Raw genomic sequence first — 27089 nt, forward strand, 5'->3', positions numbered from 1 at the left:
GTGTTCCATGCCAGTTTCCTCCCTGCTGGAGACTTGGTCTGGTGTTTGAGCTGGCGTGGGTGTGTATCTCTTCATCCATGAGGCAACACATACACGCCCTCTGGTTCTACAGCCTATGGCTGGATCTCTGCTGGTATTTAAAGGCATTTCCTACTACAGGAAGGTGCCTGGGCAATCTTATGGTTTTAGCTTGTCTAACTCCTAGTGCAAAGGTGCTTCTTTTGTCTGCTTTGCTGTGTACCAGACCTTGATTATTGAACCCTTGGACTTTGCCTGTTTGTCGCCTGACCCTGACTTCGGATTATGTTTATGGACTTTTGCCTGATTGCCGCCTGACCCTGACCTCGGATTATGTTTATGGACTTTTGCCTGATTGCCGCCTGACCCTGACCTCGGATCTTGTTTTTGGACTTTGGCTGATTGCCACCTCCCTCTTGGCCACGCAAGACCCCTCGGTGCTTGCACCGAGTACCCTGACCCCTCTGGTCAGCTGCCACTGACCCGGGGATCGCTCTGGAGTGGCACCTGGCAGCTACCCTGCGGCCCCAGCCTATCCTCACCATCAAAGGCTCTAGTGAAGACCAGGTAGCGGCTTAGTTACCCCCCTCCGGAGCATACCCAGTCAGTGGCACAGTGGGTCCACACTGGCATGCATTACAGCCACAGTCAGGAATACCACCAGGAAGGTTAGGCCCCTCTCAACTCACACTTAGGCCCCTTTCAGACAAAACCGGAGAGGTAGCCATTACTAGGCAAACTGCTGTTATGCATAAAGGTGCAGCACGTGCATTGTAGGGCAACATCTTTGGACATGTGTGGTCCTTCCTCTGAAGGAGGAAAAGCATCCACAGAACCAGAAGCAAAATGTCACTTCCAGGAACCATGCTTCCGTGAAAACGCAATTGTGTGCCAACACTTTCGCAAAGTGTTTCCCAACTTCCCCCATATAAATTAATAGGGGTGGGTGGAAGTGCAGGTAATGCCATATAACATTACAATTTACTGCAAGTCTGAAAGGGCCTGCATCTTTTTTCAGTGTACTACTGGTTAGTTGACTTAATCTTAGCATGCAATATTCTAGATTGTTATTCAATGGACTTGGACAGCTGCTAGGGAATAAGCAGTGAGTAATATATCATATAGCACAGTAATCAATAAATATCTTGTCCGTTAGTGAATTATACCTTCACAATTTTTTGTTCTGTCAAACATTTTAGTGCTGTCGGAGATCAGGTAATGAAAAAACTGATTACAAAAGATCCGAGACTTCTGACGACGATAACAGTTCAGATTTTGATATAATTAATATTTTATTGTTTTTATCCACAGATAGTTAACACCATAAACATCACAATATAAAACAAGACAGTTAGGAGACTTTTGCATTGATTAAAAATAGAATGCTATGAAATGGAATTTCCTCTGATCTGATGTATGTCAAAATGCGGATGCACTTATACATAAAGCATCACAATACTAAAGATTCTTTTTCTGGATTAAATCCTTGTTCCCTACAAATCGTCAAAGATAAGGTTTTTCTTCCATAGTCCAAAATGAATTGCACATATTTATTTAAAAAAGGTCCTGTTCATAAGAATCTTTGTGTTATGTTCCAGGATTTCCAAGATGTAGGATCCCATTGCTATACAACCACCCAGTGCCAGAGCATAAACCTGGAAGTGTATTCAGTGAGGGCAACATGTCTACCGAGGCTGATCTCTAGGTCCTTCAGATTTTTCCAGACCAGCATTTATTGTCTATTGGAATACATATAATAGTTCTGTGTATTCAATGGTCTTTTTTCATTGATGATATTCTCTTCTGTATAGAGACCTGCTCATAAAAAGGATTCCAAGAAATGCTGGATCTGGAAAAGAAAAACAAAGCTTTCTGGTTGGAGTTTCTTAAAAGAAAGAAAAAGATGGATAGCGATACAAAGATATATAGCAGGGGTCCTCAAACTACGGCCCGCGGGACGAATACGGCCCGCTGAGGTTGTCCATCCGGCCCGCCGGCTGCTGAGGCTGCTTCTCCTGCCTGAGTTCTGGCTGCCTGCCATCTGCACTCCAGGGAACCCGGTCACTTGACACCACTGTTGCCGGGTTCACGCTGGAGCTGTCGGGCGGAAGCCATCAGGCAGAGAAGGTATGAGCAGAGACTCACTGCTGCCTTCATTCCCTGGCTGGTTCTCACTGCAGCATAATCAATGTACATTTGTAAATAGTATAAACATTCTATGCACATTGATCATGTACACATGTGCTGCAGTGTGATCCAGCCAATGTATGAAGGCAGCAGTGAGTGACAGGTAGCAGACACTGACAAAGTTTTTTTAGCAGCCCTTTTTTAATTAATAAAAAGTGTGGGGTAGTGTTGGGTGTAGGGTAGGGTGTATAAAAAAGAAGCAAATTAATGAATTGCTTGAGATTATTCATTTGCATGGAAAATGCAAGATAAATTTGCATTTTCAATACACACAGTGAAAATTCAAATTTAGCTGTGCATTTTCCATGCAAAGGAATAATCTCAAGCAATTTTAAAGCCAAAGTAAATGCCACTTTTTTTTTTAATGATCGGCAAGTGTGCTGTGCATATAGTATTGTTCTTTCATGTTTTTTATACAATAAATACGTTTTGTGCAGTGTGCATAAGAATCTTCTCCTGTTTTTTTTCAAACTATAGTACGGCCCCCCCACAGTCTGAGGGACCGTGAACCGGCCCCCTGTTTAAAAAGTTTGAGGACCCCTGATATATAGTAATACAAATCAGTTAGGATACATTGACTTGTAGTTGGTGGTTCTTAGTCTGACACATGCCATCAACATATGGTAAAGTTTTAAAATCTAAAAAAATATTCAGGAATACAATCTTAAATGTATGTATTTATCAACCAATAAAAGAAACTAAATCTAATAATAATAATAATATTCAGTGATCGGTTATCAGCCTTGATGCTACTGTACAGCAGAGATCGGGAGAAAGAACATGAGCAAGCTTTGCATATGAGAGATTGGAGTTACATAGGAATAAACTCTCCTTTAACTGAACAGTAACAGGCTTTAAGAGGGACAGGACCTGTAAATGGTACTAAACTGCAATAGAGAAAAGTCATGTGGCAGGGCTTCATTAAACCTAATGGGTAGATTGATAGAAGATCCTTTACCATATTGGCATATATGCTTCCATATTTTATTAACTAATTTATCTGTGGGCCTGTTGACCTCCAAGCATGTTTGTGTTACTGTAGAGAGAAGGGCTGGTGTTCCATCCATTTTTATCAATAGTGAGCCTAATAACGTTTTCCTGATTTAGTAGATTATGGCCAGATAGGGAACATACTATGTATATGTTAATGTCAGATCAATTTCACTGGGTGACCCTGATTAAGAAAAAGTTAATTGGAACTGATTTTTTTCCAGTTATTAATTATTAAAAATGGCTTCCTTTTCCCAAAGAACAAACATCACAACAAATTCACCTGATACAAACTAAATGTCACATAAAAGAAATCTTTAGTTAGAATGAGTGACCGGGTCATTCATAAAAATATTATTTGTACATGCAAGTGACAGGTCATCTTTAAAGTTCCAAGTTCCAAGTTAGATCTTTTATTATTTAAAAGCTGTGACATGGGCATGAACTATAATTCATTTATAAATATATAAATATTTTTTATGGTAAAGGATAGGCAAGATGGGTTTTACCTTACTGTTACTTTACATACTTAGTCAAAGTCACACTCCAAGTTAAATAGACAAAGATGGCCATTATTTTTATAAAAGGCCAATAATGGCAATTTTCCTATCCATTGTACAACAGGCATTCTGTAAATGGATACGTTTTAATTTGCTTGTTCAGTTACTTGCCCAATAATTTCTGCACTGACCTGAGACTCTGTACCCAGCTCTCCCTTTCTTCTTCATTGCTAGCAGACAAGCGATAAGATTGGTGATTTCCTTGCACTTTCTTCCCATCTGCTTGTGTCTTGCAAGCCTTGACAGTTTGGCCTCTTGCATGTAGGTCAAAGCAGTGCTAGGGAACCAAAGAAGAGAAAAAAGTACTGTAATTACTTTTACTTTGCACCTCCATTCTTTTCAGAAGAACAATTGTTACATGAACATCAACGTCTATCTTGGCCAAGTGTTTGGTCATGTATTGTGTAGACGTATCTGGTACCAGCCTTAGCTCAGGAAAGCAACAGGGACTGTTTGGGACTCCTGGCTAATTGAGCATTTTCTTCTAATCAATTAGTAAGCCTTGGGGTGTCCAGTCAAGTAATGCCCATAGTCACACAACCATTTCACAACTTCAATTACACTCCTATTCCACATATGAGTAGCTCTTGTGTCATTATGTGGTTGATAGCTACCATATAAGATTACAAAACAACTTACATCCTCCTTTCATTTTCACATGTAAATTCAGAGAAATAGGTAATTGCCTATGGAGGAGAACTGCTGAATTTACACATCACATAACCATTAGACCAGGGAGACAGAAGGAACATAGGTGACTCAACATTTCAGCGTTGGTTTATATCAACTTGGAGTGTGTAGGGCCAGAAACATAAAACCAATAGGTTATTTCTAAATTCTCAACAAAGTTGAGAGAACAATATCAGTTAATCATAAACCACCATAACCTACAACAACTACTTGGATCCTTCTCAAATAGTTCTATGGGTACATTGTAACTTTTTCATCAGACTCCACTTTGATTTGGCCTGTCGGAAACCTGGGCAAGTTAAACTAAGCATATAATAAATGGAGATACATTCAGGTCAAAATGATTTGTTGGGATATAGGCTGCTGAAGATATACAGTGGGGAAAATAAATAATGAACATCAACATCAATGTTTTTTTCTGTAAATATATTTCAATTAGGGCTATTGACGCGCAATGTAAATCAGATGTTGGTAACAACCCAAGTAATCCACATTTACAATGAATTAAAAACAAATATGCCCATAAATACATTATGTGTAATAAAGTGGAATGTCACAGGGAATAAATATTGAACTCACTTACTAAAATGTATTTAATACTTAGTAGAAAAGACTATGTTGGTAATGACAGCTTCAAGACGCCTCCGGTATGAAGAAACTAATCGTATGCATTGCTCAGATGTGAATTTAGCCCATTCTTCTACACAAACTCTCTAAATTCTTCAGGGTTTCCGGGGGCTTCTTCAATGAACTCTGATCTTTAGTTCTTTTAATAGATTTTCAATTGTATTAAAGTCAGATAATTGACTGGGCTAGCAGCTTCTTTCTCTGAAACCAAATGAGAGTTTCATTGGCTGTGTGTTTCAGATCAAGGCTGAAGAGGATACACTTTTATCAGTGAAGCTGGGTAATCCAGCAAACCTGGAATAGATGTCTTCAAACTAATTTTCTAGCAAATGTCTTGAATCCTGGACCAGATCCATTCCAGGTTTGCTTGGTCACCCAGCTGCACTGATGAAAGTGTATCCACTCCAGCCTTGGAGAGCTTTAACCACCTGGGCGTTACACTGACAGGTAAGTGATCGATAAACCCGAACTTTTCTCACTGTATTTTCATACAGTGAGAAAAGTTTGGGTTTATCGAAAATAGTAACTTTTTTTAGCCCGTACCAAGGTCGGGCTTATCGGTCAGGTGGTTAATAAATCAGGCCTAATGTGTTTCTGAAATGTCCACCTTTGCTTCATCTTCAGCATCCTGGCAGATGACAGGAGATTCTTATAAAGAATGTCCTGGTATATTTCTCCGTTCATCCATCCTTGAATTCTGCCAGTATTATAAGCTGTAAACAGCCCTGCATCATGATGTTCCCACCACCAAACTTCATTGTTTGTATTGTGTTTTTTGGGTGATGTGCAGTGCCATTTCTCCTCTAAACACGGTGTATGCAAAGACATCCAGGGAGTTTAATTTTGGTCTCATCTGACCGGACTATATTTTTCCAATATTACACTGGCTTGTCCAAATGTTGTTCAGCAGACTTTATTGAGTTTCAACATGCTTTTTCTTCGCAGAGGAGTCTTGCACAGTGGTCTTGCATAAAGGCCGATGTCAGTTGAGTGCATTACTTATTGATTTCTTTAAAACAGCTGTACCTGCTATTCCAGGTCTTTCTGAAGCTCTCCATGAGTTATCCTTGGTTCTTGGACAACTCTTCTGATTATTAGTTTGGAATTATATTCTTTCCACTTTACTGGAGCATTTGGAAGCTTAGAAATACGTCATTTGCATTTTTGCAACTACATGTGTTCAACGTGTTCCCTGTGCCATTCCACTTTATTACACATAACTTAATTTACTTAATTTGTTTTGATTTCTTTGTATATGTGGATTACTTACAGTATTTACTGAGAAAAAGTGTTCAATACTTATTTCCCCCACAGTCTGTAGATTTTATGTAAAAAACTCAGCTTGGCCCCTCATACTCCTCCTGCCTCTGAGTTTGGTCCCTCTATATTGGCCATGCTAGTCTCTCATGATGGTCTCAGTTTGCACTTGGTATTTATGTCACAAATTATATATAGATCTGACCAGCTTTAACCAGATTGAAAATCTATTTCCATGTCCTTAAATAACTGCTAACCTAATTAAAATTAATTAATGACCATTGCTGAAAATTTAAGCTAATTGCTTTTCTTTCCATTGAAAGCTGGCATGTTTTTTCTGTTTTCCGTTTCCCCATCCAATACATGCCAGATCATTCTGATATCTATGGTTAGCTTACAATGTGCCTGTACCCATATTTAAACAGTCTTAGCAGGCAGCAAAAGAGCTCCAAGCCATTTCTTTATAGCTGCATATAAATCTTGAAAGATCCACAAAGATCATAGAGACTCTCGTCAGGTTTTAGAAGGTTTCCGGCAGCCCAAAAAACCTTGTGCTTGATCACATTAGAAATCTAGCAAGCTACCGAGATTCTGCTATCATAAAAATCAATTGTGATATTTGATGACGTATTTCTTCACAATGTCTATAGCTTGTTTTAAATTGCTTTTACTGCTTGTTCAGATTATGTAAATATTGGCAATACTTATGCAAGTTAGAGATACCCTTAAAATTAGTAACTTAAATTGCACTAAATAAAACATATTCATCCCTAAACATCTAAAAATTCAGTTTTATAGTCAAAGATATCATATTGTTTTTTTATTGTTCCTAAATTTTTAACTAAAATGTCTGTTTCCATTCTATTGGTGGTTTATTTCCTTTTGTTCTGATCAGTGAGTCGTTTATTCTTCTGCTTTAAAATGCCTGGGGAGTTTTATATAGTGGCGGACATACAAAAGTACAACAGGGTCATATGAGAAGATTGGTTCTAATAAAAGCCAGACAGCATGATCAAACAATATAGATTGGAATCTTTCAAGGATAAATGGAGTCATGTCGGGGACTTTTGGCCATAAGGGACCTTTAGATCGTTCTGATTGTAAAGTCTTAGAGCTTCTAGTAAATGCTTGTGTTAGAAGTCTTTGGTGGTGGTGTATACTGAACATTATATGTTTGGGATGAAGGATGGTTTATGGTTGCTCTGAAGTTCATTTTGCTTTTGGACGATGGGAATATGCTAATTTAATCTAGTTTGGAATATAGAGTATATGCCATTTATTATATGCAATATGGATTATTATTATTAATATTAAACAATATTCATATAGCGCCAACATATTACACAGCGCTGTACATTAAATAGGGGTTGAAAATGACAGACAGATACAGACAGTGACACAGGTAGATGAGAGGACCCTGCCCAGAAGAGCTTACAATCTAGGGTGTGGGGGAAGCAGCACACACTAGGAAGGAGGAATTATTGTTTCATAAAGCAAAATAACTTTATATTATTTACATGTATCATTATATAGTGCCATATGTTGTACTGTAATATCTTAGGAAATATCCTATGATATCCCTATACCATTCACTCATACTCTTTTTATTTAGTCTTACATTTAAAACTATATTTTAGAATAACAGCTATGACTGATATCAGGCCACATGTATGTTTCACACTTCTTTCCATAATTATGTACTTAACCCGATGTACTTAGATATCGTAGGTTTATTATACTGATACACTTTTATACATTATAATGACACCAATTTTCTTGTACTACTCAGTCATTGCTACTTGGGTCTCCCTTCAATAAATTGAATGGCGAAACATGTCAGAACTGAGAATAACTTCATTCCATGAGTATTCCCCAACTAGCTGGAAAAAAAAAGCTATCAATGAATAAACTTTTTTCATGAATGTACCAATTGAAATATGTATAGCAGGTGATTTTTCTTGGGTAGAATGTTGTGCCATTTCACTCATTTTACTGTTATCTTTCAAAGATGCATTTCTCAATAAATAATTGCATTCAAAACTGCACTATATTACGGGTTCTGTGTCATACATATAAATAAGTTATTATGACTTACTGCCTATCCTTTTGAAAGGAAAAATGGATGATCCTAGGAGGAGTGCAGAGCCAAATCATAAGGGCATGAAATATTTTTCCAGCCAGAGTTTTGCATATGGTATGCTCCATTTTCATATACATAACATAACATCGCTATAAATACAATCTGTAAAACCTTCAGATTAAACACGATGAATAAATACACATTTCTCCCTTTATAGTTACCGGCTTTTTTGGGTCTTCCGCTAGTTCAACACACAGGTTTTCCAGAGGAATTATTCCTAGTGGATCTTTGTCCTGAAATAACATGAAACGCAACAAATTATATAATGTTACTATGATCATTTGAATCTTGTTTTGTGTGCTTCACTCACCGTTGTATATTCAAAATAGTACAGACAGTTATCTTTGAGAATGAACCATCGCTTTTTCCAAGTCTTAACTCGGCCACCTGTAACAATAAAAAAGCAAAATGCTGTTAGATACCTAAAGGGGTATATTTATAAAAACGCTGCTGAGCAAACATTGCAATATTCAATATTTCAACATTATTTTTTTAGAGTGATAGTAGGGCAAAATTACCACCAGTAAAATGAATATTTTACATTACAAAGGGCCAACAGGAGGTGAAAATATAATATATATATATATATATATATAATATAAATATAAATAATACTTACTGTAAACTTTGGCTTTATAGACGGTTAATTAGATAAAAAGGGGAATGCTCCTATTGGTTATCACAACCACCATACGATTTGCTCACAAAGTTTATTTGCCCATCACTGGGTAATATCTTTCACCCATTTCTACTTTATACCCTTCAAATACATTTAATTTTGCTGTTCACAACACTTAATCATCTCCATTTGCACAATTTCAAATGAATTATGCATTGCCCTTGACGTAGAATCATTAATGTGTAATTCTTTTGCACAAATAAACATTTTTTGCAGGGTATAATTTACAAAAATACCCTATAATGTTTCCATGTATTATAACTAGATATCATAGATATGGTATTAATTACAACTTTTCTATCCAGTAATAGAAAAAAAACATTGTATGTTATAAAACAATATAATTAGGTATAAAATAATATAAATACCATTGCCTTCAGTAATGGAAGTATATAAGAAAAGCAAATGGCACTTAATTTAAAATTTTAAAGTAGTAATGGCTATATGTAACAAAAGAATGGGATGGCGCTTACATGAAATATAGGAACACTAACAAGATAGGAGTAGGGCATTTGCCCCCTGGGGCAGTACTAATAAGAAATAGATTGGTGGTCCTGAGTAAAGATACTTTATCATTTAGATATTGATTAGAGAAGGACATGTAGTCGATGACACATGGTGGGCATTATATAGCTGTCAGAAGGAAGTCTTTCCTTTGTAGCTAGAGATGTCATGTGGCAAAATGATGATGGGAAATGAGAACGTGTGTTATAATAAGCCATGGCCTTTAGGTGTACCCAATTTTCACTATGACCATGTCAATAATGTGGATATTGACTTTTTAATGAATGTTTGTTACTCTAAAATACTGAGAACTAAGCCTTTAATACCAAACTCCAGTAATTTTTTCCAGTTCTGATATGGTAACTGACCCAAGGGTCAGTCCTTGGACCGGTCCTCTTTTCTCTGTACACCTCCTCTCTCGGTAGTCTCATATCCTTCTTTGGTTTACAGTACCATCTGTATGCTGATGACACTCGGATTTATCTGTCCACCCCTGACCTGTCTCCCTCAGTCCTGGATAAGGTCTCATGCTGCCTGTCGGCCATCTCATCATGGATGTCTGACCCATTCCTGAAACTCAACCTGGATAAAACAGAACTCATCATCATCCCCCCCTCAAATTCCAAATCCCCCCCTGACATATATCTAACTGTTATAACACTGTTATTCGGCCCTCCCCTCAGGCACGTTGTCTTGGTGTCACCTTTGACTCGGCCCTCTCATTTACCCCCCCATATTCAGAACATTTCCAGGTCCTGTCACTTTCACCTACGCAACATCTCCAAAATCCGCCCCTACCTGTCCCCTGAGACCACCAAACTCCTTGTACATGCTCTTATCATCTCTCGTCTGGACTACTGTAACCTCCTCCTCTCTGGTATTCCACTAACCCGACTCTCTCCTCTACAATCTATTATGAATGCTGCAGCCAGACTCATCCATCCTTCCCTCCGCTCCTCTTCTGCTGCATCTCGTTGTAGTTCTCTCCATTGGCTTCCATTTCACCTTAGAATCAATATCATCTCCTGTGCTTTGCCTTCAAATCCCTACACAGCTCCTGTCCAATCTACCTTTCTGACCTGGTAGAAAAATACTTCCCCAACTGCTTTCTTTGGTCTTCCAATGACCTACTAATGACTTCCTCACTCATAACCTCATCACACGCACGGCTCCAAGACTTTTCCAGAGCTGCCCCCATTCTCTGGAATGGTCTTCCTCGTCCAATTCGGCTTGCTCCTAAATTCCACTAATTTAAAGGAGCACTCAAAACACACTTTTTCACAATTGCCTACATGTCTTCTTCCGTCTCTTAAAACATTCACTACTTCCCATCACTCCATATCTATTGTGTGAGACTTCCCCCACCGCCTAGATTGTAAGCTCTTTGGGGCGAGATCCTCTTCTCCGCCTGTGTCACTGTGTGTAACTGTCTGTTATTTGCTACCCCTATCTTATGTACAGCGCTGCCTAATATGTTGACGCTATAAAACTCCTGTTTATTAATAATAATAAAATTAGGGTTATTTCAAGAAATATAGGCTAATGACTCAGCTAAATGAAATATTACTTTGTAAGAGAAGTTTCACTTAGATTAGTGAATGAGCTTAGTGAGTTAATCTTTGATAACTTCAACTTCCACTTGTTTGCAAACCAAAATCATCTTTTCTTGAATGTGTTTGGGTCATTTTTTGCAGAGCAAATTTTTACCACGTTCACTCAGCTAAGTAAAAATTCCCTTACTAAGTAGTAATTTCCATTGTTAACTCAGCCTAAACTTTTTGGGTATTAAACCTCATTGCTATTGCAGTAAAGATAAGTCTGAAAATGTTGTGTTAAATGGTTACAAACATTCAACCAACCAATCCAACTTACTGGATCCTCTTTAAAAGTAGAGAACAAACAGGCTATATGAATTTTTTACATAAAGCGGACCCAAACTCAACATTTTTACTTTACATAGAAGGATAGACAACTGTTCTATATAAAGATAAAATCTTGGAATCTTTAAATGCCTTTAACCTTTTTTTTAAGCAGCACCGCCCCTTTAATGGGAGCACCGAGCCTCCCAGGATACCTACGTCACGCATCCTGGGAGGCTCTGGCTGCACCTTCTGCGCATGCTCTAATCTCAGGCAGAAGGGGTATTTTTTCCTCCTACGGGAAAAAGATTCGGATCTCACTCATGGACAGTGAGATCGGCTCTCTTTTTTTCTCCCTTCACAGCAGCTATGTCACCCAATCTCACACCTGCGCAGTGCAAGATTGGGTGACGAAGAAAGAATAATGAAAGAGAAGTCGGAAGATGGCAGCCCCTGGCGCTTACTCCGCGCTGGGACGAAGGGGAATCCCAGGACACCACGGGACCGGATTGTCGGAGGGACCAGTGCCATTGAGGGACCTGTGGAATTAGAGGTCAGTGTAGTTTTTTTGTTTTTAGTTTAGTTCCGAGTTTGGAGATGACAGACAGAATAAGTTCTTTCCATCTCATTAGAAAGTGTGAAGCAAGCACATTAGCTGGTCAGTATTACAGAATGTAAGTACATTTAATTTAAATCTATTTTGCATACTTTGTAAAACCACAAGCTCAGGCTAGGAAATGGTTGAAAAAAAATAAAAATTGCATCATTTCTACTTTTCCCTTTCTACAAATTGTTTCCCTCCCCTCCTCCATCCACTAGTGAGAGAACATGACGGAATACTTCTCTTTTTCTGAGGCAAACTTCCCTAAACACTTTATCTCAGTCACATAAATATAAGTTTTTATTTTTATTCAAACCTTAAAATCAGGGGCTATAATTTTGCCTATTGGAAAGATTATTTGTTCATTTGACTTGGATAATACTCTAAAGTCTATAAAGAACAAGTCAATGCCAATTTATATCAAATTGGTGTCAATCCATTATATTCTATTGGCCCCTGTAAATTTATATTTATGTAAAAATAATATGCTTGTGTTATTCCTGCAATGTATATTACACAAAATATTTATATTATTGATAAGGTTAAATAAATTTCAGAGCACATGGAAAGGTATAATCCCTTCACTGTGCATCTGCAGAATTTACAAAGTACAACATTTTGTTTTACCCATCAAAAAGCCATGTCCAGCTGTGATATGCATCATGCCTGACTATATAGCACGGCGATCAATACATAATGAGAGTGCAGAGCCTCCCGGGATACCTACGTCCCGCATCCCAGAAGGCTTTGGCTGCTCCTTCTGCACATTTCTTGATTTCGGGGTATTTTTCCTCCTAGAGGAAAGTTGCCGATCTCACGCACATGCAGGGAGATCCGCTCTCTTTTTTCCCCTTCAGAGCGGCTATGTCACCCTATGTCACAGCTGTGCAGTGCAAGATCGGGTGACGAAGAAAGAAGACAGAAGTGAAGACCGAAGATGGCAGCCCCGGCGCTTTCCCAGGGCTGGAAAGAAGAGGAGTTTCCGGACGACTTGGGACCAGATCGTGGGAAGGACCAGTGCCATTGAGGGACCTGCAGGAATAAAAGTAAGTGTAATTTTTTTATTTTAGTTTAGTTCTGCCTTTAGGCAACCAGTATTTTGTGAATATGTTGCATATTTCTTTCTTCTTTTCCAGCAGACAGGAAAGCAAGCGCCACAGGGCACTGGAGTTCTTCTTCACATCATCCATTCTTAGACTGCACAGACACAAGATTGGGTGATGTTTCTTCAAATGTAAGAAAAAGTGCCAATCTCACTGACCAATCATGAGTTCTGCATTTTTTATTTTATTTTCTGGGACAGCATTTTCTTTCCATGCCTGATCTCAAGGATTAGCCGGAAGCCTCCTGAGATGTTTGATATAGGTATCTAATAGGCTGCAGATATACCCTAGTAAAGAAGGAATGGGAGGGGTCCTCCTCAAAAAAATGTATTCAATTTAAATGTAAAATAAGGGTTGGCCACCCTTTTATATAATGTTAAAAATGTCATGATAGGTCCACTTTAGGCAACAATGTAGTCAACCTGGCATGCCTGCTTCTTCGGGTGGTTGTTACGTCTGCAGAAAGCATGTGGAGAACTGACAAGCATCCCAATGTCAGCTGGAGGAGTGCACACGGGAGACAGACAACCCTGATCTAAAAGCAAAGCAATGACCTTGTTTTTAAATACCAATGCAATAGATTAACAAAAAATAAATCTAAGAAAATGGTATACAGTGAGACATGGACATGGGAATGATATTGAGTAAAATGTATTATTATTTTTTCCTAAACATTAGGTATCACATTTGTACATATGTCTTATACCTGTTCCTTTTATAAACTTACATATAAAATAATATACATATATGGGTTTGAAAATTTCCATTTAGTTACTTTCTGTATTACTCTGCATTCACACAGCCCACCTAATCCACAAAAACAGAATTCACACCACACAGTCTGATATGAAGCGGAAAGTACAATATATATATAGAGTATGAAATAAGTAGGCAAAAATAACAATACAAAGAATACAACAAGTGAAAGTTGCAGTAAAGAATAATTATTTCAGAGTAAAATGTCCAAGATGGTAGCTTGGTATAGATGATGGAATGTCCTCAAGAAAAACAGATGGCATGATAACAAGCAAGCTCTCTAAAGTAAAGAAAACCTCAGCAAGGAAGCCCTAAATTCCAGATTTTCCTTCATTTACTGTCCAAAGGACAATAGTCACCAGTAGTATGGCTGAATGTTGCCAAGCAGAACATTAGGATCAGAATATCCAAATGTGTAATGTAATTCACCTTCCCAAACGGTCAGCTGCTGTGTATAAAAAATGTAGCTAAATGACATTATCTTAAACAACGGGTTTGAGATAATTATTATTATACTATATTTATACTATACTATTAATATTTTAGTGTGTTTATAAAGCGCCAACATATTATGCAGTGTTCTAGAATAAATAGGGTTTGCAAATGATGATGACACAAGAGGAGAAGAGGATCCTGCCCAAAACAACTTACAATCTAAGAGGATAAATAAAGAGGCGCTCAGTCACCCTTTTTCTAAAAAAATAAAATCAAATGTAAGTTTTGGTTAATGTAAACTTTTATTATTCCCTGCAGATGTTCACTTGCCATTTGTCACATACAAATATTTAAAGCAAAGTGTCTGAACCTGCTTCTGTAGAAAGTGAAATATAGTGACAAAATGATCCACAAGATACTGTCAGTATGTACTGTACATCAATCTTCACAAAACTTTTCCAATTCCAGTGTGGCAGCAAATGGTTGAGGCCCTGTGACATAATGTCTGAAGCTAAAGTTGCAGACAGATTTAGTACAACAATTTTCTAGTTAAAAGTGGTAAATCCATCACTGTAGTCAGCTACAAAGAATTTAATAATAAAAAAGCAATCAAACATTTGAACTTTCTAATATTGTGTATCAAACACTGACAATCACGTTCAATTGGGAACTCCACCAACAGCTATGGCGGAAAGAGTTCAATACGAAAAGTTTTTTGATTTCCACTACTGAGAATGAATTTTATGCTGTTTTAATTTATCCAAACTGCAGTTGTTCCTTTAGAAATAAATGCTAAACTTTTGTGAATTGATGACAAACTGAACCCGATGGGCCCTGTGCTGGCTTAGCTTCTGTAAGGAACTTACCTGTCCTGCGAGCCCGCGGCGTCCCTGGGGATCCCAGCCGCAGAGGGAGGGAAGCGTGTCTCTCTCTGGAGGCGGAGGGATCCGTCCTGGCCAAACTACTGTTCGACCAGGCGGCATCCCTTGCATCTCTAAAGACGTGATTACAGAAACTCCTGTTCTCAGCACTCCTGTGGAGGTGCAAATTAGGGCACGTCCCAGGGGTGCTGTGGGAAGAGGTGCTCGTGCTACCACGCGTGCCTCTTGTACCCCCCGAGGGGCGGGACATAGTTTGAATTCCTTGCGGCCAATCGGCCTCAGGGGATTCAGTTACCATTCAATCAAATGGCGCCAGGTGGCGCAAGGTTATTGGTCACTCTGGCCATTTAAGGAGAACCTGTCCTGAACACCATTGCCCGGTATAAGCCTGTGTGTATGCAGTGTGCTTGGGTGGATTCTTTGTCTTGGTTAATGTTTCTGTAATTTGTCATTAAAATAGTGACCCGGTCTGATACCTGACTCTTGCCTGAACTCTGCCAGTCCTGGCCTCGGATTGTTTGTGACCTCCCTTGTCTGCTGCCTGCCCTGACCTCGGATTGTTCCTGACCTGCCTTTGCCTTACCCTCCTGTACTACGCTTATTGGACTTGATATCTGTAAATACCCCTGTCTTGTTTTATGACTTTAATAAAACTCGATACTAGGACTTTTGGAGTTGGCTGTGGTTTGTGTGCCCAGGCGCATTACAGCTTCCCTCTTCTTTCTGATGCTTGTTGTTCCATGTGGTGCCACCATCTTCTTTCATCTGTTTTTCATGTCACCTAAACTCATTCACTCAAGTAAGAGACCGGGAGACATCCTAAAAATGTAATTTTACTCTGTAATGAAGTTACAATATATCCTATTATATCCTATTATCGATTAAAGTTTTGAAGTTCCAGATTGCATTTAACAAAGTCAGAAAGCCAAATTAAAATGTTAATGGTGCATTTTTGTGGTTTGCATTTGGACTGCATTTCTAATTGATTCGGAGAGAAGAGGACCAAAGGCTGTGCCCGATTACCAGTACCACCATCTTCTCTCCCTCCATTGTAGTACAAGGTAACATTTTAAAAGCTGTTTTTTGGCACCATCATCAAGTTTCCCAAACTGAGGCTAATCTCAGACATACAGTTGACCGAAGTGGTTATCCACATGTTCAGCCACAACTACTCCTAATAAACTGAATGTGAGGGGTTGGAACCATTTTGTGCATTCATTTGAGTGTAGTTGCATTCGTATTGTGACGTGGTTGTGATGCAACTCCTTAACACAACATGTTGTTTCTAGCCACAAGGTTGCTTTTCCTCCTCTGGAGCAAGAATCGCACTGCCACTGCAAACACAAGGGCCACACATGCAAACATGCAGACCTAGGGTGCAGTTTGCCACTTCTGGTAGCAGAGCAGAAGTATGCTTCGTACTCCAGAGGGGCAATTTGTGCTTCTAAAAGAGGTTTAAAAACCTGGAATGGATCTTAATCAGGATTCAAAACATTTGCTAACAAATAGCAAAAGACATTGAAAAAGTACAATCCAGGTTTGCTGGATCACCCAGCTTTGCTGATGAAAGTGTATCCTCTCCATCCTTAGAGAGCTTTATTAAATCAGGGCCATGGACTCTGGTTCAGATTTCAATTGCCTTCAATGATATTTCATTTTAGATGTCATGCCTAATGTTATTTTTGTTCATATTTTGTTTTCAAGCCATACCTGATCAAACATTTTTGCAGTTCTATTGATTAAATTTATATAATGCAGATATAATAGCCACCACCTTACAGAGCACATTAAACTCTTCCTCATTTCTTGTACACCCAACAGCTAACATACTGATATAAATTAATTAGTAAATATGAGCAAATATGACCATAGCTATAAATCTTCAGCTCTAAAAAGAACATTATATTAAACGCTGATTAATCAGTGCTGCTCAAATTTGCATTTTTTTAATATTAACTTGTGCTTGGTCCATGCAGATCAATATTGCACTTTAATCTTTTTTTATACATGTTTAAATTACCATGTTACATAGAAAGAATACTTGATGGCTTCCGCAACACTATCATGATATATTACAGGAATGTTCTTGTGAAATCTAATTGCACATCCTTGTTTGCAAACAAAGGTATAGAAAACACATAGCGGTAATGTCCAAAATTGGCTAATAACCACGTTTGCTATAGAAACCAGCAACTTCACATTAAACATTTGTCACAGGAAGAACCCAAAGTTTTAGTCATTTCCCATATCCAGTATAGATTAAAGATATGGCTTCCCATTCAAGGTGGGCTAAAGAGGAAAAGGAAAATGTAAATTAAATGTTGGTAGGAGGTGGTAAGAGAGAGAAAAGGAGACCAGGGGGGGTAAAGGGAATGTCAATGTGTTGCTGGGGAGCCAGGCTACAACACATACAGAAGGTATGGAATTTGCCATTGTTGACTTCTCTTCTGGAACATGTTAGGTACATGATTTCAAATGTATAAAACTACCGGCCTATAATAAATACGATGAAGTCCTGGCCTCATGTTTACTTTTCAGACTTAAATGTCTGAGACAACCAAGCAGCCAGCATTTTCAGAATCAGCAACAGCAGCCTATGTGCTTCTATTAGTACTACGTGAGCTGTTTTTCCTGCCATAAAACTGGTATTTCTGTCCATCCAGATCCTAGATCTACAAAGCTGTGGTAAATGGATTATCAGTCTATCACATAGGACTGGACAGTAAGGATGAGCGAGTGAGATTTTAAAATTCAATCTCGAGGCGAATCGCTTACGGAACATGTAAGCGAGAACGGCGTGTGTAAATTCGGCCATCGAGATTGAATCTTTTGGGACCTGCAAGACCAATCAGGGGAGCGGAGCTGACAGTTCCGCTCCCCTGATTGCTCTTGCAGCCCTGTAGTATGTGTTCTTGGATGGAGATCCTCTATCCAAGAACACAGGAGTACTTGCGGCTGTGTTCATCATGAATGCAGCCAAGGGAATCCTCCTGTGTACGATCCCAGAGCACTGAAGGTTAAAAAAGGGCAAGACCTCTAGTGTTGGGGATCGCACACAGGAGGATCTTGTAATGATTTTCTCTTCCGATGGGCCCACGAAATCGGTTCAACGAAATTTCGCTGACCCATCGGAAGTTAGGGGAAGTTTTTGCGAGAATGTCAGAGGCATTCTCGCTCGTCCCTACTGTACAGTAAAAAGTAAAGAAGCAGAATGACAAGCTCATTGCTTTGTTACTTTGTTCTCCAAGCCTGGAAGTACATTACCACTGCAGCACAACTGTTTGATGCCTTGTGCTGGTATTACTACTTCTAGTGTGATTTCTGATGTACTTGGGATTACTGGAGGCAGATACCAGCTCAGATTCAGGTACTTGCACTGTCTGATCAGTCTGTATGCTTATCTGTATTTTTTTATTTGTTTAGCTTGAAATAGGAACTAAAAATAAGAATATAGAAAAAATTGCAAACAGGCGGGTCCAAAACCCAAATGAGGGCTGGATGAAGATATCAGTAGCTGCAACTGAGCCAGGGCAGATGAGTTTAATTTATTTAATAAAAAAAAACTTTTCCCTTATGCAATAAAATAAACTCACCTATTAGATTGCTATTCTTTACCTAAACACACCAGTCCTGTAGGTTCCAGAATTGTCACCTGGCCTTTTTTCAGGTTCTGGATCTTTGGCCATGAGCTATAGAAGGATTGTACACTTAGCTGTCCATGTGCAACTCAGAGTACATAACACATAAAGAATGGATTGCAAACAAGCCGTTAAAGCGGAAATAAACCCAAAATAAAAAAAACACACTTACTTTTAATCCTGCAGACCTGTCGAGCTGTCTGGAGGTTCCTTCGATTGGGTCCCACGTCATCCTGGTATCTGGGCACCGACATCTTCTTCTTCCTGTGTCACCGGATCTTGCATTGCGCAGGCGTGAGATCGGGTGGCGCATGCGTGAGATCGGCAATTTTTTTCCCATTTTCGAAATAAGGGAGAGATCAGGGCATGCGCAGAAGGAGCAGCCAAGAGTATCCCGGGATGCTTGACGTATGTATTTCCAGGGACTTTGCGTTCCATTCTGTCTTAAATGCCGCAGTGAAAAAAAAAAGTGTTGCACTTTTTAAAAGGGTTTTTATTTAAAGTGAAAATTTCGAGTTTAGGACCGCTTTAAGCTTGTTCAATTGCCTGTCGTGTTACAATAAATAATCTGCTACAATGTTTTTATATTTAGTTCTGCTTTAGGACCCATACTAAATGAAAGTAATATTTCTGATTCTACCATTACTCACAATAGGATTGTAAGAAGCAAGCAGACAATTTCTACTTGAATTAATCTTACTCCTGGCGGATTCAGAAAGAAAAATAAAGATCTGTTACTCTGATTTCTACAAGTACTAAGGGACATGACAGTGTAATATTCTCGGCTCCGTAATCTCAGTCCTGTACTAAATCATTCTATAATACAAAAAAGTCATCTAGGATTAAAGACATCCCTATTTTATAATGCCATGAAAAACAAACAGAGACATTCCGGTCAGGTTTGCATAATGAATAATATAGAACTATAATATAGAGATGTTGTGACGAAGAAGAACAAGTCAGTGTGGAAGTGGAGCATTTGCAGACCCATGAAGAAATGAGAAGTGAGAAATGTATTGCTGGAATGCAGAATTATTTATAAAAAGGGAACTGACCCATGAAAAAATGCCAGGGGTATGCTATGTTGTTTCTCAATGATTCATATTCTTGATTACATGTTATGAGTGATTTTTTTCAAAAAAATAGACATAGCAAAAAAGTCATAGACCTCGCCCAATGTAATAATTTTTGTTGGAAATGTTTGAATTCAGATTGACACGACACGAAAAACACGGGATTCAATTTTGCAAATTCGTGTGTAAAAAAATGTGTTAAAAAGGAGTTAAAGTAATGTATTGAATGTGCGTGATTTCTGTAACTAACTTTTATTTTTTTACAGGTTATCCCACAATGACAGGAGTGAATCCTCCTGTTATAATTTCCTCGATCTACCCAAGGGTTTCGCAAAGTCATTTTCGCCGGAATTTCGCAGAACCATCGGAAGTTCGAGGAAATTTTCACAAGGCATTCTCGCTCATCCCTATTCCTGGATAGAGTTTCTCCATCCAGGAACACAGAACTCCTGTGTTCTTGGATAGAGAAACTCTATCCAAAAACAAATACAACTGGTAAAGGGCTGCAAGAGCAATCAGGGGAGTGGAGCTGACAGCTCTGCTCCCCTGATTGCTCTTGCTGTTCTACACAGTCCCCAAAAAATTACCCCAAATTTTCCCCCAATTGACTTTAATGGTGTTCGAATTCAACGTTCGATCACCTGAACAATATCTCCCTATTCGATCGAATAACTGTCGAATCAAATAGTGAGATATTCGACCAACACTACTCACAGCTATACATCATCACATGTTTATAGGAACTGCTTAGCACTACAAAAAGTAATAAACATAAAGAAACTTTAGAACCCCTTTAAACCTATAACAGGCATTACTCTTCGTATTGGTCATTCATTATGAATGTGAAAAAGAGGGGAAAACACAACTGATCTAGCGCAATGAAAACACATTTAAGAATACAATGGATACTTGCCATGCCTGTCTGCATGTGAGTGCAATTAAAAGGAAAAAGCGCAATCACATGAGTACAGGCTTGCTAAGTAGCAGGTAGGCAGCTATGGTCTGTATGTAGCTGCTACATGATCCAATCCCAACTTAGACCTCATCAAGCATCCAACATTTCCGAATATGATGGATGGTGGCTCTACCACTGCACATTGGAGTTCCATCTGCTGACCCCTACATTATTACAGAACCCAAAAGCAGAGAGGGATAGAAGTATTCACAGCATACAATGGGGAACAATGCACCTGACACACTGGAAGTGAGTTGGGTATGAATATCCTGCCAAAATCCATAGCTCTCGAAGAGAGCAAAGTGACGACTCTCCACCCGTTAGAGAGGCTGTGGGCAACCATATTTTACATTTTTTTTTTGTAGTAGATTTTAAGATTTTTTTTTAAGCACAGTCAAAAATATTTGTCATAAATCATTTGTCAAAAAATAGTTGTCACTGAAACAGATATAGGTGAGAAATCTTCCAGGTTTTGGCTTTACAGACACTTTACTCTAATACTTAATCCTTTTAAAAAGCCAATGAAACAGTCACCAGTGTTGTAGGGTCCAGGTCTAACTTTGCAGGACCTCTTTATCATGCCACCAGGGTACCTCCAATGACAACAAACGATTATCTAATATATATGGATATCCGTAGATTACATACTAAAAATAAATGATGGCAGTGATCATGTCTATCATTTAGACTAGAAGAAGGAAGCACTTGTTGTACATCTGCTGTATCTGTCCATTCATTTCCACGTTTGCTTTTCTGACCCTGTTTCCTGCACATGGAATTCCCTGTCTGCCTTCAGCTTTCTACACATAAAACATATCCTGTCTGCCCCTGAGTCAGATTCAGCTACCCCTTTCTGTTGCAGGTTACAGTCTTTTTAGCATTTATAGTTGTTTTTATAGCATTTCTGCATACTAATTTCACATACTAAAGGCTAAGAGCGAAATATTTTCCAAAGAACTGGCCTAACAATCTAGAGAGATTCAAAAACCAATCTGTGGTATGTGCACCCAAAGGAATGCAGATAGTAGTGCGCTTAAATAAAATAAATAAAATAAAAAAAAATATATAAAACAAATTTTCATTGTATTATGCAATAACATAGGTAGCATAAAAATGAATAGTTAAAGTGCATCTATGGTAAGATTACATTTTCAACAAGCAGTTAAAAACAAGCCCTCACTAACTTATGAAGCTGCTTGTACTTTGATGTTATTCATTCTTAAGGATCACAGCAGAATTTTATTTTGTTTTTAACAGCTTACAGAACAATCTGTTTGTTTATGGTAAAAAAAACTGCCTACCACATGTTTTGGAACAAAGAAAATTAAAGAAGAGGAGCTATGATTTCAGCTTTCCTGTTGTGAATGATAAAGAACAATTTCTCCACAATACCTTAAGCTTAATAGGTGAGTGGTGGTATTTTTAAAAGTTATTGTTGGGATTAGGCAAACTCTTTGATTTCTACAGTCTTGGTAGAGGTACACTATGAGATACTATCACTAAATATATACAGGGTGTTCATAAAACAGGATGGTGTGTTGCAAGAGTTGCCCAATAAAACCTGTTCCTTTAAAGTTGCATGTGATTTAAATGGTTTCTGTTCTGACTGTGGTAAGAAACTGTAGCTCTGAATGTATGAACTATATGCAATGCCATGATGAGGGGGCAAACAATAACAAATATTAAATTATAACAAATAATATATTTTCAAAAAATGAATTTTTTAGAAAAAAAAATTACCCATTTTCAGAAGCCAACCCTCTCTCTGTGGCTTCTGAAAAGCAAGTGTGAGCTCCCAAGAATCTTCTTCTTCAGGAAGCCGGAACGGTTCTTTTTTCAGACTGTCATACATTTCCTGTACAAAGAAATTTAACATCAGCATTACAACTTTAAAGTGGACCTAGCCTAGGCTCAGACTGCAATTATACTAGGCACTCTGCAGCTTGATGCCTCAGAACAACTCTATTGTACAGCTATGTGTGGCTACAAGGAGGAGATGAAAGCTATCCTAAGCTATCCACCAGCCATAATCTAAGTCATGAGTGGATAGTATATATGCATTCAATGATTATTTTATTTCAAGGGTAGAATGGAGTGTGCCTAAGCACCCTTACATATATAGAAGTGCTGTGCTGTTGTCTAATCATGATTCTAACAATAGGTTTACATAGTTACATAGTAGGTTAGGTTGAAAAAAGACATAAATCCATCAAGTTCAACCACTGGGGAAATAAACATATCCCAGATATAAAACCCTATAAGACATAGTTGGTCCAGAGGAAGGCAAAAAACCCCGGGTACAATTTGCTTCAACAAATAAAAAAAAGTCTTTCCTGGATGTTCCCTGGATCAACAGTCTCTGTTATTTTTACTTTAAATCCCTAATCCCCAGTTATATTCTGTGCTTCTAGAAATCATCCAGCTTTTTCTTAAAGCAATCTATAGTAGTTGCTGAAACTACTTCCTGAGGGAGCCGATTCCACATTTTCACAGCCCATACAGTGAAGAATCCCTTCCTTATCCGGAGCTTAAACTTCTTTTCCTCCAGATGCAAAGAGTGCCCTCTTGTTCTTTGTAATGATCTCAAAGTGAATAATGGGGAAGAGAGTTCTCTGTATGGACCATTTATATATTTATACAGAGTGATCATATCCCCCCTTATACGTCTCTTCTCAAGGGGGAATAGATTCAGTTCAGCTAATCTCTTCTCATATACAATGAAGCTTTTAATTATTGATTTATTTTTTTATTTTAAAACAATTGAGCTGCTTTTATATCCTATTTTTTGTGAGAAAACCACACCATCTTTACCAAAAAAATCATTAAGTTTTGTATATGTGATAGTGATTCTTTGAGTTATTGATGCAGATTCAGATTTTTACCATGCTTGTTCTGGGCTGATAACTGAGACATAACTGAAGCCAGAGGTAGCCGACATTTCCAAAAGATAGTCAGCAACAGCAGCCAATATTTTTATGTTACTACAAGCTTTATTTAACACAATATATACATTACAGTTGTACTTACGGTCAACAACTCTGTAGGTAGATCACCACCGGGGTGTACACCTTTGTGTATAGAAATGAATTGTTGTGGGTCGGGCTTTTCCTTAACACTTGGATTGTGTAGACTCGTATTTAGGATGATCAACGAGAAGGAGACAATATAACAACTATCTGTAGACATAAAAAAGAAATATTCATGAAAAACTAATTGATTGTTGGTTTATTCCTACTAAAACTTGCCCATATAAGACATGGGGGTGCTAAATATTGAATATTAGACTTGGGAAAAACAAAATGACAAATTCAACTTGCCTCTTCTATATTGCCCCTAATTACACAGACTTTTACATGAGTCTAGATTTCCTTTAGAGTTTCCTAGGTTACTTCAGGTTTTAGAATTTTCTTAAACTACTGAAAACATAAATTAGAGGTTTGGCTATAACAACTGTTTTGAGCCAAGCAGTAAACTATAAAACTGAAATTCAGTAGAAGCTGTAAAGGTTTATTGTAGGGTCGGGCAGCACAAAGATGCCTTAGAGGGCTTGTTGGATCGATCTGCTCTATCTTCAGAAAAATTGTAGCTGTAGTAGGAACATTTATAGGACTAATGTAAGACACAAGACACCCCGAGTACCTATTTCAGATTTGTTTGTGACTTAGACCTGGAATGAACATGTAAGTCATTAAAAAGTTTTGTAACCATCTTGCCTAAATGCAGAAACAACCAACGTGTTTTACATTTTTATTAGTCAGAAAACTCTATGCAGTATTCCACAATTAATTTAAGTTTCATCTCTGGGCTAAACCGTTGTCCTCTCTAATTACATTGCCTTAGTATCCAACAAGAGCACTCACTCTGGAGAATGGCAAGTGATAGGACGTAGTCTGAATATAGGGCTCATAAAGAGACCATAGATAGGCTGGCATTTAGATGTGAGAATGTTACATTTATTCTAACATTACTTAGGTTACTACTCACAGCCAGCCCTACCCTCACCTGAAAACCTGATCTAATCCATAAATTAGGCTTTGATAATTGACCGCCTTAGGCTAGGTATACACCTGCAATAATAGCTGTAAGAAAACAAACGATAAACAACCGATCAGCAATTATTCATGATTATTTTGAAGGATCGTATTGTGCACAATTCTGCACATGGTGTGATGATATGATCGTTCAAATATAATCCACCAATAATGTACAAACACTAGATACGATCGTTTGAACGATGTAGGAAGTGACATGTACCGGAGAAAGTGTACCGCAGAACAATCCACGTTCACTGAACGACAGTACACACAAAAGAAAGTGAACGATCATCGATCAATCAGATCCGCCGGGGCGGTCATTAGTTTCCAGTGACATTTCTCGTTCATTGGCGAGTCTTTGTGCACTTTTTTTTGTAACGCTTATTGGACAAACGGACGTTGGTCGTTCATTTCCAACGATAATTATTGCATGTGTGTACGTAGCCTTACTGTTAACAGCCTTTGAAATGCCTGTCTCTTTCCTTGTCTTGGAAATCTAAGAAATATCTAAAAGAAAAATGTATTCTTTTGGGTTTTGTGGATAGAGAGACCCCATCAAAAGATCACCCATCCATTCTTTTCTGGTGACATCTTAATAATTTGGATTTGCCTTCATTATCCTTCTGGTGACATTTGTGATCAGGATGATTAGAGTAAGTGAATAACCACAGAGAGCAATGAAAATATGGTACTACTCTACCAAATCAAAAACAAAAACATATTTTGCCTTTAGTTACGCTTTAACTAGCTGTATTAACCTGCCCCCAACAACTCTTGGAAATAAAGCTTTACCTAACCCTAAAACCTTAGCAAACACTTAAACATATAACATACCTTTAATCCCCATTTTGTGAAAAGTAAATCTTACCCCTTACTATTATCTAACTCCCTATAACTTTTTATTTACCTAGTCACCACTGAAAGCAACAAGTCATCTTGTACTGGGATCAGCAAAGAAAGCTCTTTGTCCCTTTAAATACATACAAATACAAAATTCCTACAACAAAGCCATTACTCTGAACCTTTTAATACAAAAGTAACCATATATTATTAGCGACATTATTTCATATGCTGTCCTACCAGAATATTCTACATGTATATGGAGGACATGTAAATTCTGTAGCCAGCTAACAAATTCAGTTTTACTAAATGCTGGTTGGTACCTGTTGCCTATTATTATATCCCATTGGTGCATACACCTAGCTACCTCACCCTAAAAAACACCTCAGTAAATAATAAGCAATGAATGATGGCATGCCGTCATCACTGCTTTATTAAGAGTTGATGATCTATAGTATCTGACACTGTAAGGGCTGATCCTAAAGTGAGGCCTGTAACGAGCGAGGAGGGAGCATAGGGGAAGGCCGTCATGACTGGGCAGTCAGGGGGCAGATAGCATAGGGTTAAAAGTTTTGGACGAGAGTGAGCGAGAGGAAAGACAGGGGGGAAGGAGGGGGAGGAGGTTTAAGGAGGGACAAGAGTAGTTAAAATGGGCAGGAGGAGGAGGGGCCCCCCCTTTTTAGAGCGAGACAGCCTTCAGGAAAAGTTTTTCCCACCCTCCCTTACCTTTTAGTGCTTAAGTGGTTGGCAGTTTGGGTTTTTGATTGCTGGTTTGGCTAGTAGGGCGGGCCATTGAGGTCCTCGGGGGGAGTGTGCTGTTGGCAATATTTGGTTAGGGTTCCATCTTTGGTTTGGAATCCCTGGTTTGGGTTAATGGTCTGGTAAAGTGTTGTGGGGAGGGTCTGCACAAGAAAAGGATATATTCGCTCCCGAGCTGGGAGTATGGGCGGCTGGGAGCAACTGTCTTTCAGGTGCAGACCCCAAAAGGTGTAAAGTGGTGGCCTTCAAGGACCTGCAACCAGTAAGAAAGTTGTAAAGGCAATATGGTTAGGATGTGTTATTGTTTATCTGGTACTTATTCTTTAATTATGGTGTTTTTAAGTTATATTGTTTATTCTATGTATGCGTTTATTTATACTGTTTTATTGTTATATTGTTTTTATATTTTATTGGATATTAAGTTAATTTTGGTTATAATTCTGTTAATAAAAGGCCTACGGGCCATTTAAGCAATGCTTGGAGTGGTAATTCATTGGTGGGGG

General features: G+C 38.4%; 1 protein-coding gene across 1 annotated transcript in view; it reads right to left on the bottom strand.

Moving 5' to 3' along the window:
• Window positions 1–1291: 1291 nt before the first annotated feature.
• CYTH4 (cytohesin 4) overlaps window positions 1292–27089 on the bottom strand; it is a 45856-nt gene continuing 20058 nt past the window's right edge. The window contains exons 8-13 of the mRNA XM_072421240.1: window positions 23981–24162; window positions 22694–22808; window positions 8780–8856; window positions 8631–8702; window positions 3887–4032; window positions 1292–1867 (exon numbers count right to left, since the gene is read on the bottom strand). Coding sequence (XP_072277341.1) covers window positions 1789–1867; window positions 3887–4032; window positions 8631–8702; window positions 8780–8856; window positions 22694–22808; window positions 23981–24162 — 671 coding nt within the window. The 3' untranslated portion in view covers window positions 1292–1788. The remainder of the gene's footprint in view (window positions 1868–3886; window positions 4033–8630; window positions 8703–8779; window positions 8857–22693; window positions 22809–23980; window positions 24163–27089) is intronic.

The sequence above is a fragment of the Pyxicephalus adspersus genome, chromosome 8, assembly GCF_032062135.1.
Source record: "Pyxicephalus adspersus chromosome 8, UCB_Pads_2.0, whole genome shotgun sequence".
NCBI lineage: Eukaryota > Metazoa > Chordata > Amphibia > Anura > Pyxicephalidae > Pyxicephalus > Pyxicephalus adspersus.